Source organism: Pipistrellus hanaki (assembly GCF_964339955.1).
Source record: "Pipistrellus hanaki genome assembly, chromosome: 14".
Taxonomy (NCBI): Eukaryota; Metazoa; Chordata; class Mammalia; order Chiroptera; family Vespertilionidae; genus Pipistrellus; species Pipistrellus hanaki.
The window spans coordinates 39,109,057-39,122,885 of record NC_140516.1 but is presented as its reverse complement, the minus strand read 5'-3'; the positions used below and the strand labels follow the sequence as shown (position 1 = coordinate 39,122,885).

The 13,829-nt window shown below is 39.8% G+C and overlaps 1 protein-coding gene across 1 annotated transcript in view; it reads left to right on the top strand.

Moving 5' to 3' along the window:
* Positions 1 to 13,829, top strand: part of ARMH3 (armadillo like helical domain containing 3) — a 142,322-nt gene that overhangs the window by 52,728 nt on the left and 75,765 nt on the right. The window contains exons 19-20 of the mRNA XM_084903773.1: positions 416 to 476; positions 3,678 to 3,766. Coding sequence (XP_084759899.1) covers positions 416 to 476; positions 3,678 to 3,766 — 150 coding nt within the window. The remainder of the gene's footprint in view (positions 1 to 415; positions 477 to 3,677; positions 3,767 to 13,829) is intronic.

Genomic DNA, 13,829 nt, shown 5'->3' with positions numbered 1-13,829 from the left:
TCTTTGGGAGCAAAAATTAATATAAGACACTGTCTTATTTTCGGGGAAACAGGTAGTACCTCATCACTGAGTTCTCAGAATATGATTCCCCTCTGGCTTTTTGTATTAGTACCATGGTATGAAAAACTTGTAAAGCGAACTCTCCCTTGATTCTGAATTTATTGGCAGGTCAAGGCATCCTTCTGGAAGTAGGAGAGTGAACTAATTTTCTTGTTATTTTACAAGTGGCAGGTGGTGAAAAGTGTTGCAAAAGTGCCTTATGTAAAAATAAATTTTAAGTTCATGTGAATAAAGATGTTCTTAATGGATGCCACTCAGTATGAGTACATGGTGTACTCAGATGTATTTTTCCAACTCAAAAGCAAGGAATGAATTTAATTCTGATTGATTTAATTTTTCTCCTTTCCCTATTCAGACCTGATGGTAGAATTTATTGTAACACACATGATGAAGGAGTTTCCTATGGATCTCTATGTGTAAGTACCATGGTTTTTTGTTTTTAAATAAATTCTTTGTTGTTGAAACTATTACATATGTCTCCTTTTCCCCCCATTGACCTCTCCCAGCCCACTCCTGCCCGTCAGCAAGGCCCTCACTCCCTACTGTTTGCTTCCATTGGTTATTCTTTTTTTTTTTTTTTTTTTTTTTTATTGATTTTTTACAGAGAGGAAGAGAGAGGGATAGAGAGCCAGAAACATCGATGAGAGAGAGACATCGATCAGCTGCCTCCTGCACACCCCCCTCTGGGGATGTGCCCGCAACCAAGTACATGCCCTTGACTGGAATCGAACCCGGGTCCTTTGAGTCCGCAGGCCGACGCTCTATCCACTGAGCCAAACCAGTCTTGGCCATTGGTTATTCTTATATGCATGCATACACATCCTTTGGTTGATCTCTTATCCCCCCTCCCACACTCCCCTGCCTTCCCTCTGAGGTTTGATGGTCTCTTCGATTTTTCTATGTGTCTGGATCTATTTTTGTTCACCAGTTTATGTTGTTCATTATATTCCACAAATGAGTGAGACTGTGGTTTATTTAATGTGTGCAAATCTATTTTATAGTTGAGTGATAGGACATTTGTAGTCACAAAATTTCTGTGTATACTTCAGAAAAAACAAATTTGTGTGGAGAAGTGTCAGGGAGCATTTTACGGTGTGGATTTATAATATACATCTTTCCAGAAGGGGGGAAAAATATAACCACAATTTGGATTCTGCACATATCTTCATTATCACTTATAGGCACATTGCATGAGGAAGAGGGCTGATGCATTGAAGCAGTGATCGTGAGTGGCTGTTTTAATCCAAAGATATGGACTAACAGCAGTTAGGAGGTAGAAAAAGGCCAGAGAGATAGAGCTTCTGGTCCCTTTTCAGCTTACATTGTCCTAGCAGCCTGGCCAGAACTTTGTTAACTAGACAGATTATGTATATAGTGGCCCAGCTAGGAGATTCCTACCTCCTGAGGAGATCTGATGGTCTCTCACAATTATTTTATTTTATTTTTTTAATAATTTTATTGATTTTTCACAGAGAGGAAGGGAGAGGGATAGATAGGTAGAAACATCGATGAGAGAGAATCATCGACTAGCTGGGGATGTGCCCGCAACCAAGGTACATGCCCTTGACCGGAATCGAACCTGGGACCTTTCAGTCTGCAGACTGACGCTCTATCCACTGAGCCAAACCGGTTTCAGCAAACTTAAACTTCTTCTAATGCCATTTCTTCAAAATAGATTTGCCCAGGCTGTGGTATTTTGTGGAAGAGCCACACTCAAGGGGCCAAAGAGCTTCATGTGGCTCACGAGCCGCGGTTTGCCGACTACTGTCCTAGCCAATGAACCTGGTCTACATTAAATACTTTCTTTAGACCCCTCCTAACCTTCTATAGTTCCTTGCTTTCTCCCATCTGCTCCCTAATTTAATGTGCTAAGGTAAGGGAAGATGGAGAAGATAATGAGGCATCAAGCTGACTGAGGCTGAGCAGAAAGCCCCAGCCTTGGGCTGAATTCACTTTTTTCATTATTGCCTATGGGCATATTTTCAGATATTCCTCCCTCTTCCAATCCTTTTTCCAGTTTTTAGCATTTGGAGCATCAAATCCTTTTTAGGTGAACTTATCTGCTCCCAGCTGGGCATCAGGCCAGATTGTTGCTCTACTTATTATTATGTACTGCTTTTTAGAAGCAAACAGCAGAATGAGAAGTTGAAATCAAAATGAATTTCGACCATTTCAAATAACTTTATAATCCTCCTGGTGAAATATGAAGAAGTATGGAGTGTAGAAAGACTTAATACTCAAAGCCAGGATCTGGGTCAGAAATGAAATAATTTTACATCTGTATATAAATACTATAGGTAAGTAATAATGGAAGAAGGCGCTTATACAGAGAAAAAAGAGACAGAGAGACAGAGACAGAGAGAGAGAGAGAGAGAAAGAAAAGAAGGGAGGAAGGGAGGAAAGGATGGAGGGAAGGTAGAAAGAAAAGAACTGAGAAAGAAAGAAATGGGAAAACCCAGGCAGTTTCCACTCCTGGCTGTAATCCTTGATTCTTGCTGCCATCCCCACTGCTGTCATAAGATTTAGGACTGCGGGGAAATAGTCTGAGGAATAAACTCTCCTTTAAGTTCCTCTTATAATGAAAACTTGGACTCTTACTAAGTCAAAAAGCTCCAAATCTGTGGGTAGGCACCAGAAGAATGTAGAGACTTCAGGGGACCTTACAAGAATATTTCAGGTTAAATTGTGTCTTATGTTGACATATGCATGAATGAAATTTGGAGTCATTCAGCCAATATATAATTTTAAGGTAGTAGCAGTGTTAAAATTTTTGTTCTGCTTGGTAAATAGTGTAAGTTGAGACCACAAGGCTAATGATGTCACGTGCTGGGTAGCTGCAGAGGCAGGAACAGTGCAGGAGTGGATATCAGTAGCCTTTAACCAGAAGGTGGTGGCAGCAGGGGTGGGGGACCTAGTTTGTATCTCACTGCTGCTCCACAGTGGCTCAGTGTAGAGAAAGCATTCTCCAAAGAGCCAGGGGCAGGCAGGTTGTCTCCATCCAGGCCATGTGAGAAGTGCTGGCATCTTGGAATGTACTGTGCAGGGGTGGTCACACATGAGCAGCATCCAACCACCCTAGCTGACTGCAACAAAGCTTTCAGCACCAGGTACCTAATGACTATCGATTTAATGGAGAAATTGATAAGAGAGTTTGTATATTCCTAAGTTAAATCATGGCTCAAGTAAGGGTTTTCTGTAGCTAGTGACAACTGCATCATACAGGAGAGATCACACCACAATTTCTATGATGAACAAATGATTTGGAAATTATTAGGATGATTTACACTATAATTTTTATCTCTTGGAAAGTAGCTTTGATGCAGTTTATGTAGAGAAGAAAGGAATTAAAGTTTTTAATATATATATTGATTTATTTATTAATTTACATTTCTCTATTGTTTGCAAAATATTTTTAATATCAGCAGTGTGTGTGGGAGGGATTGGGGGGTTACTCACTGGAAGGCTGCAGGTAGGCATTCCTTTCTTTTGCATGTCTACTGATTTATAGCCAGCATCTTAGTGGCCTCAGCAAAGTTGCCTCACTAAAGAAAGGGTATCTCTGGCGAGTTGCACTATATTCTTAGGCTTATCCCAGCTTTTCTCTTTCTCTGTTGCAGACGCTGCATTCAGGTAGTACATAAGCTGCTTTGTTACCAGAAGAAGTGTAGAGTGCGCCTGCATTACACCTGGCGGGAACTCTGGTCAGGTAACTTGATGTTTTTAATTCCTCCTCTTTTCCTATATCTTTTGTGAGCTTTTAGGCTGGAGCACAAAATGATTTTTAAAAAAAACTTTTTAGTTTGTTTAGGATACTTGTATTTTCATTTATATTTTTTGTCATTTCAGCCTTGTTCTAATCCAGACCCGAGCATGTCACATATCTATTCCATAGTCTCTTGTTCTCTCTCTTCCCTGGTTTTTTTTTTTTTTTTTTTTTTTTTTTTTTTTTTTTTTTCCAGCTGTTAGAAACAGTTGAATATTTATTGAGTTCCAATGCTTCTTCCTTTGAGTAAGAGAGAGTAGTCAGTACAAACTTGGATTCTCCCTCAGTTCCATTTGGTAGCAGCATATGGACTATAGGGAGGCTTCTGTGTGTTTCTTCAAGATGAGTAATCTCAGGAGGAATGTCATGGGGAGAAGGGGGTGCAGAGGGGGCGGAGAGCTGGGGGAATCCTGTTCTTTGTGTTACATCTGGCGTTATTACTGTTTACAGACAGTGTCAATGGTACACTCCCCCTGTGCCAGAGACAAAAACAGCAAATTACAGTGTTTACTTTTGCCTTTGTATCCTTCGGTAGCCCAGTAAAGCCACTGCCCTGTCTGCAGGCGGGAAGTGGCTCTTCTCTAAGGGTACAATTAATGCTCAATTGCCACCCCTTTGGTGCAATTTAAATGGAGCTTACAGGAAAGCAGAGGAGAGACATATTCCCCGAGGCATTCATTCATTTGCTGATAGGTCCTATGGCTTTGGTGACCTGATGGCACAATAAGTCTTCTCCAGATAATTATAGTGATGAATGGTTACCCCACCCTGGGAGACTTTCTCTGTAGTCTCAGCAGTGGAGGGTGTATTAGTGTCAGAGGCTTTTTAAGAAAAGAAGAAAAGGATCAGTAATCTTGCCCTCTTCTATTGAATTTATTTCACTTGTTGTGACTTGTTGTTTCCTCCCAACCCAGTTTGGCTTTCTAAATTTAGTCGTCCATAATGGGAAGTAGAGATTTTTAATTAATGGATTAGCAAGATCTTTGCAGTTAAGGCCTATGGTGGTGAAGGGGGAGTAGGAGAATAACACTAAATGGCAATAGCAGCATTTTTTTGTGAGTGTTTCAGACTGAGGGAATGTCTGAAAGACCGAAGAGCTAAGGAGAGGTAAAAAAAGATTGAAATAACTAAAATTAGTAGAATTTCTTAGGAACAATTCTTTTTAATATAAAGGACTACTAAATTTGCCTGTGAATATTATTAGCTATATCAGCGTTTTTCAACCGCTGTTCCGCGGCACACTAGTGTGCCGCGAGATGTTGCCTGGTGTGCCGTAGGTGCAGACAAGGCAAGAATTTTATAATTTTTCACTATTTTGTTTACTTAATATTTCATAATAAAGTAATTATAAAATACTTTCTTTGTGTTTGATTCCTATTCAAGAGAATTACTTTATATATAGTCAATATAGGCACAGAGTTAAATTTTTTAACATTTTCTAATGGTGGTGTGCCTTGTGATTTTTTTCATGAAACAAGTGTGCCTTTGCCCAAAAAAGGTTGAAAAACACTGAGCTATATGATTGTTAAGCTCTGAAATTTAGGATTAGAGAGAAACACAAAAACGATGCAACCCTGTTGTTACAGTTTTAGGATTTATTTATATCAAGTACAAATCTTATGTATGTAACTGACATGAAGTTACATATTGTAACTGAAGAGTTGGTGGAAGTAGTTGGTTTTGCTTGTTTTTGATTCTCTTCTGGTTTTATTTTCTGTTATTCTGTTTTCTTTCCTCTCTATCCTGGCTATCATATTTCTGGCCCCTGGGATTTCTCTGGATTTTCTCCCATCCTCATCATCTGCCGTCTTCTTCCTTATTGCACTCTTCACATTGCCGGTTCCACATTGCCTTCTCCTGTTCACTGTGGCCTTGGGCTTCCCATTGTTCGCCTCCCTTTACCTTATATCCTGTCCTTGGTGCTATGATCGTCATACATTTTACTTTTATATAGGTTATTAACCCCTCAGTTCATGGCTATCATTTTTGTTTAAAGAGGCAATCGTCTTTTAAAGAAATTTAAAAATGTCTTTTATATTTATCTTTTCTGACTCTTACATTTCCCCATCTGGCTAGGAAATTGTGGGTCAGGAGACTATTCTATGTTGGTCAGTTGACTTGATGTCCTTGAGTACTTCTGTGATGTCAGCCATGTTTATAATTATGTGCTATCTCAGAATTGATGGATTGACAGCCTAAGGCCCTGGATAAGTGTAGAGGAGGTATATTTGAGTGCCATTAGTGGATGACTGCTTGCTTCTAAAGCATAGGCATTTGTGCTAGAGCCCTCTGCCAAGTGAGGTTATCTTCTTTTCCTAGATAGACTGAAAGAGCCCTCCTGGAACCCTGACTCCATGTGTTCATACATGGAGCATACAGTGAGATGTAGAGCAGCAGGTGTTAAGGAAAACTGCAAAATATCACACTAACGTGATGCATCAGAGCCCATAATAACGTATAATATTGCAATCAGTGAATACAAATGTGACTGGAGGATCCACCTGTTCTTTGGCTGGTGCCACCCTCATATAATGGTATGCCCATGTTTTCACTCTTCCTTTGCCTTCTAGACTTATTTATTTGAGGGAGCTGTTGAAACTCATCATGGCAAATAGGCTTATATGTATAGTTACTTGTCCATACATGAGCTGCAAACTTTAATTCAATTTTATTTATTAATAAGACTGATAAGGCATATGTGGTGTTAGATTAGACATTCAGAAGTCCTTGGGTGTCTAGGAAGCAGTCAGCTAGGATCAAAATGCCTCTGTTATATGGGATGTGGTTGTTTAATATCCCTGCGCTTTGAGTGATTTTTATTTCTATGATGTTGGCTATTGTAGCTTTTTGTTATTGGGGAGATAGCCATAGGTCTCCCTCTAAATTCTTATATGGAATTCCCAGGCTTTGTCTCATGGACAAGGACAAGCCAGCTGCGTTAGTTGGGGGGTTAATCCTGCCTGATATGTTGACTACAAGCCGTGACCTACTCCCTGCTGCCGCCGTCTATTTATACGATGCCTGTCACCATGGCATCTGAGTATGTGGGGAAATATATTTAAGCTGGTTTCAATTAGACTATGGAAAGGACTCTCTCGTTGTCCTCTTTTCAGCAACCACTATTTCCCCACAAGTTATGGAAAGTTCAGAAGCTCTTCTCTGACACCTAAGCTATCCAGATCTCCTATTTTGAGTAAAACCTTAGGCCTTAGAACTCTCCTCTGATACAGATAGAAAGTGGTTTTTAGAATAAAATCCTAGCGAAATAGTTCTTTACCTTTGAGAATGTAATGAATGATCTTTGTGTCCAAAAAAATGTCTGTTTGCACATATAAATTATAATTTTAGAGAGTTCATGGACCCTCTGAGAGCCCATCCATGATTTCATGTTAAGAATACCTATGTTGCCGAAACTGGTTTGGCTCAGTGGTATAGCGTCGGTCTGCGGACTGAAAGGTCCCAGGTTCGATTCCAGTCAAGGGCATGTACATTGGCTGTGGGCACATCCCTGGTAGGGGGTGTGCAAGAGGCAGCTGGTCGATGTTTTTCTCTCATCGATGTTTCTAGCTCTCTATCTCTCTCCCTTCCTCTCTGTAAAAATCAATAAAATATATTTAAAAAAAATAAAAAAGGAATACCTATGTTAATTTTGGGTTCCATGGACTCCAAATTATTGTTTTCACAGAACATCTTAATCTCTGGTTAAATATTTTTTCTGTATTTATTGATCATATTGCATTCCTCCTGGGTACTTTAGTTTAGCAGTTTTCTCTCTGAACTTCTTTTTAAACATTTTAAAAAATTGACTTGAGCCTGGCCCATGTGACTCAGCTGTTGAGCATTGACCTAAGAATCAGGATCATAGTTGATTCCTGGTCAGGGCACATGCCCAGGTTGCAGGCTTGATCCCCAGTGTGGGTTGTGCGGGAGGCAGCCGGTCGATGATTCTTTTTCATCATTGATGTTTCTCTCTCTCTCTCTCTCCTTCCTTCCTCTCTGAAGTCAATAAAAATATATTTTTTAAAAATTGAGAGAGAGAGAGAAAGAGAAGGAGAGAGAGGGAGAGAGAGAGAAAAGAAACATCAATATGAGAGGGAAGTATCGATGGTTGCCTCCTGCACTCAGCCCTCCACCACTTCCCCCTTCCCCCTGAGTAGGGATCGAACCTGCAATCTGGGTATGTGCCCTGACTGGAAATTGAACCTACTACTTTTTTGATGTATTGGATGACGCTCCAACAAACTGAGCCACACTGACTAGGGCTCCTCTCTGAACTTCTTGAGGCTAAAGACTATGTTGGTCACTGTGGCACTTGGAGCTTCTACTTTAGCACATCACATTGTTTTGCTATGTTTACATATGTCTGAACAATGAATTGTTTAAATATCTGTCCCTTTAAAAAGTTCCCAGAGGGCAAGGTTTGTGTTTTAATCATTATTTCATCCTCAATACACTACTTGGGTTATGATAGTGACTCAGAAAACATTTGAGAGAATAAATGAATAGAATTAGAATTTCCATTAATAATCAATCAATATTTTCTTAAAGCAGCACAGTCTTGTGTTTGGGTCTTAGAACTAATAATAATAGAACCCAGTAGGATGTTTGTTGTAATGCTTCTGTTGAGCTAATTCCATCACCTTTTAAAAAAAAAAATGTTTTTTATTGATTTCAGAGAGGATGGGAGAGGGAGAGAGAAATAGAAACATCAATGATTAGAGAGAATTACTGATCTGCTGCCTCCTGTATGTCACCTACTGGGGATCAAACCTACAACCTGGCATGTGCCCTGACTGGGAAAAGAACCAGGGACCTCCTGGTTCATGGGTCGATGCTCAATCACTGAACCACACTGGCCAGGCCATTATCTTTTAATTTTAGTTATTGATGTGAAAGAGAGTGGTGAGTAATTTCTCTTTTCCTGTCTCTTTCTTCCTTACGTTACAGATACATGGATTGCTTTTTACCAAGTAAAAATGGAAACTACTGGTTTCTAAGCCATTAACCAAAAAATGAGTAGAATGTTTAGAGAGAAGTATGTAGTTGCTGGAAAAGGAAACCTTTGAACAGAGCTTCATGGAGTCAGCTTATTTTACTACCACTTCAGGCAGAAGTGCACTAGGGAGGCAGCCTGCATTTAAATAATGCAACTTTCCACGGTCTAAAAACATAGGTTGATATAAAGGCAGATTTATACTGGCATTTTATTTTATTTTAATTTTTTTATTTTTATTTTTAAATATTTTATTGATTTTTTTTACAGAGAGGAAGAGAGAGGGATAGAGAGTTAGAAACGTCGATGAGAGAATCATCGACCAGCTGCCTCTTGCACACCCCCTACTGGAGATGTGCCCACAACCAAGGTACATGCCCTTGACCAGGATGGAACCCGGAACCTTTCAGTCCGCAGGCCGACGCTCTATCCACTGAGCCAAACCGGTGCCAGCTATACTGGCATTTTATATTCGACATTTATCTAGGGATCACAGTCCTTCTTACCCTTTCACCCTGCTGCATTCCTGGGTGACAATTCATTATTTTTAGCACCATTTGTTGGGGAAGGGAGTGGAGGTATAGAAGGAAGTGATTTACTTCCTAAGGATCATGAAACAGATACTAAACAGATTAGAACTTAGTGTTCCTGACTCCTTTGCTCAGATGTGATCACTAGGCAACATTTGCCTCCCTGCAGGAAGAAAGGCCTCCAAAGCCCCCAAAACAATCTGTTCAGCTCCACTGTGCTAAACAGCATCCAAAGCATCGCAGCTTTGTGAAAGAGAGAAATTGTACATTGCCTGACCTTTCAGGTACCTACTGGGAAAATGAAAAGCCTAGAGAGTGCCTAGCTAGCTCTCTCATCACTGGCAGAAGCCTACGATTTCATGGTTTAGATATACCTTGAGACTGGAAATCGAGAGCCTTTTGTAGTTATGCTGTTGTTATATGGAACCGAACATTTTCAAGAGAAAGAATGACCTGAGCCCTAGGTTTATCATGTAGTTCTTGTGTAGTATAATGTTGACTGTTTGGTAGCCCTCCTGATTTGGGAAACTATCCTTTGGGAAATTTTAAGTTGTCTGCTTCTCTTAGTTTAGTTTAAAAACTTTTACTATTGATATAATTATAACTCACCGGAAGTTGCAAAAATAGTACAGAGAATTTTTGCGTCCTTTACCCAGCTTCTTCTAATAGTGACATCTTATATAACTACATTATTGCTTCTTTTAGTTTTGAAGGGAGTATCTAGGTGGGAAAGAACATAGTAGTAAATAGCTAGAGTAGATGGGAAGAGGAATTTTGGAAGCTGCTATTACTATTTTGTTTTTTTCATTGTTTTTTAAATTGTTCTTGCTCTTTATCCCCAATTTTCTCTGATTTAGCGAAATATATTACAAGATGTATGCTAGGTTTGATGAACTTAATTAATACTGCTCTGTGCCCCAGCCTGTTGCTCAGTGGTTAGAGTGTTGGCCTGTGGACCAAAGGGTCTTGGGTTTGATTCCCAGTCAAGGGCACATACTTTGTTTGCAGACTTGATCCCTGACCCTGGTCTGGCTCATGCAGGAGGCAACCAATTGATGTCTCTCTCTCTCTCTCTCTCTCTCTCTTTCCCCCCCCCCTTCCTCTCTTTTCTCCTTCTCCATCCCCTCTACTATCTCTTAAACAGTTTTTTTTTTTTAAGTACCTTAGACAGCTTTAGCTTTCATGTGCAAAAAGATGGAGGCTTTTATCTTCTGTTGATAATCAGTTCTCAAAGGTAGAGTGTTCTAATATAGGCCATTAGAATATATTTATCTTTTTCCCTAATTTTGTTATGTAATTCTATATAGCAGTATAGAAAGCCCCAGGACTGGAAAAGAATGCCAGGAAACTCTTTTTTATCCTCTTCAAATCACCACATTTGACTAAATCCAAAATTTACACTATTTTGAATCTTTCTTTCATCTCTTCAGAAACTTGGCAGAAGAAAAAGATAAGAATTTCTAACAGGTTTAGCCCGTTATAAGGAGAAAAATATTCCCTTCTAAAAACCACTAAAAGAGTGAGCAATCTCTGTTCTTTCTCTGCACAGTCACTTCCTAACCAGAGACCCATTAATGTCTTGTCACTTAAAGAGACAGAGGAAGGAGTAGCTATGCTTTTGTGGCTGTGCCTATCCTAGTTTTAAAGCAAGGGTGGGGAACATCTGGCTCGTGGGTTGTAGAAGGCCCTTGTTGTAGAAGGCAGGTTGGTCAAGGCAACCATAGGCAGGACTCAAAATTCAATAAATCTAGGAGCTTTTTTATAGCAACAAATTTATATTAAGTAAATTAAGTGAATGATGTTATGAATATCCAAATGGCCCTTGGCAGCAAAAGGTTCCCCATCCTTGTTCTTTTTTTTTCTTCTTTTTTTTTTAAAAAATATATTTTATTGATTTTTTAGAGAGAGGAAGGGAGAGAGAAAAAGAGCTAGAAACATCGATGAGAGAGAAACATCGACCAGCTGCCTACCGGGGATGTGCCCGCAACCAACGTACATGTCCTTGACCGGAATCGAACCTGGGACCTTTCAGTCCGCAGACCGACGCTCTACCACTGAGCCAAACTGGTTTCCGCCACCCTTGTTCTTTTTTATTACTATTTTTTTAAGTCTTTATTGTTGAGTATTACAGATGTCCCCCTCCCCCACTATTGTCCTTTCATCACCATCCTATTGTCTATGTCCATAGGTAAATGCATATATATATACTAGACGCCCAGTGCATGAAATTCGTGCACTGATAGGATCCCTAGTGGCTGCCGGCTGCCAGCCAGGTACTCCCTCCCTTCCCCCAGCTGGCCTGCCCCATGTTCGAACTTCCAGAAGAACTCTGGTTGAGGGGACAATTTGTATACTATGCTTTTATTATATAGGATAAGATCTTTGGTTGACCTCTCTCCCGCCCCCTTCTCTCCCCTACCTCCCCTCCCGGAGATTCATCAGTCTGTTCCATGTTTCCATGCCTCCAAATCTGTTCATTAGATTCTTGTTTGTTTGTTTTGATTTTTAGATTCAGTTCTTGATAAGTCTGTATTTATTGCCATTATATTGTTCATATATTTTTAATTCTTCATTGTTTAAAATATTACATATAGTATTATTCATATTTTTTATCTTTTTTCTTCTTCCTCTTCTTAAAGAATATCTTTCAACATTTCATGTAAAACTGGTTCAGTGGTGATGAACTCTTTTAGCTTTTTCTTGTCTGTGAAGCTCTTTTTCAGACCTTCAAGTTTAAATGATAGCTTTGCTGAGTGGAGTAATCTTGGTTGTAGGTCCTTGCCACTGCCTTCTGGCCTGCAAAGTTTCTGTTGAGAAATCAGCTGGCAGTCATATGGGTGCTCCCTTGTAGGTAACCAACTGCTTTTCTCTTGCTGCTTTTAAGATTCTCTCTTTGTCCTTAACCCTTGGCATTTTAATTATGATGTGGATGTGTCTTGGAGTGGGCCTCTTTGGATTCCTCTTGTTTGGGACTCTCTGTGCTTCCTGGACTTATAAGTCCATTTATTTCATATCTTTGGATTCTTTTATTCTTTTTTGCTCTTCTGATTAGGTGCCAGTCAGTTCTGTGGCAGGGGAGATCCCAGCACAGGAACAATGCCCTGTGAGCACCCTATCTTGGACAAAGCCGTCACTGAGTTCCTGTCCTGATTCCAGACAATCCAGTTTCTCCCTGTTTGTCCCTGGATCCCCCAAAGTTGCTGCTGGGCACTGGAGCTCAGAGGAAGTGGGACCCTATAATAACTGCCTGGGACTCCAGCAGCCTCCATGTCACTCAGCCACAATCTCCACTGATTTTTATAGCCTGAAATTACAGGGACTTCTCTTCCCAGCTCTGGAATCCTGGGATAGGGGTCTGATATGGGGCTGGACCCCTTACTTCTCACAGGAGGCCTCTGCAGCTGAGCTGTCCAACCTGATTGAAAAAAATGCCACACCTGGGTGTCAGACCAGCCCATTTTATGCCTCTTCCCTCCTACCAGTCCCAATGTACTTTCTTTACTTCTCTAGTTGTAGGATTTCCATTCAGCCAGATTTCAGGCAGTTCTGAATGGTGGTTGTTCTGTTATTTAGTTGTAATTCTGATGTCCCCACCCCTGTTCTAAAGGAACATATCATTTGGTTTCATTAGTATCTTCATTTCCTGGCTCAGAGAGCAGGACAGGTCTATTATTGATTTTCATTCATTTTGTCAGAAAGTAAAGTTTTTGGATCTACTTCAGACACATGGTCTCAATGACTATTAGATTTCTTAAAGAGTGATTTTGGCTATCTTTCAGTTGGCAATGTTGGCTTCTGAGCATGTTTAGTTAGAGGTAGCTAAACAGGAATGAGGTACATATATGGGATCCTGCATGCTCCTCCATATGGAAACTTTCACATAAAAGCTCATTTTCATGAGAAAGAAGAGGGTGAGTGGTAACTGTGAGTGAGAATTGCAGTGTTCCAAGTAATTGGAAAGTTGGAGATAGATGAGAACCATATTTTCTCTTTTAGTAGATACACTTCAAAAACAAGGAAAATGAAAAATACTAGTAGAACATAACTTCCATTTAAAGAAAGGATTTGCTCTTTTTTCCAATTCATCTAGATTAGGCAGAGCAGCCTGTTGATGTACTGACCCTTTTATTATTATTATTATGGTAAAATTCCTAAAACATAAAATTTACCATTGTAGCCATTTTTTAAGTATATAGTCCAGTGGTATTAAATATACTCACATTGTTTTGTAGCCATCACCACCATCTTTTCTCATAACTCCTTTCATCTTGTAAAACTAAAATTCTGTACCTATTAAATAATAACTGTCTATTCCTTCCTTCCCCCAACCCTTGGCAATCACGTCTACTTTCTAGGTACCCTATGTAAATGGAATGATATAGTATTTGTCTTTTTGTGAGGCTTATTTCACTTAATATAATGTCCTCAAGGTGCAAGAAATCGGATTCTGTCCCTTCCTCAGAGTTTGCTGACTTGATTATTG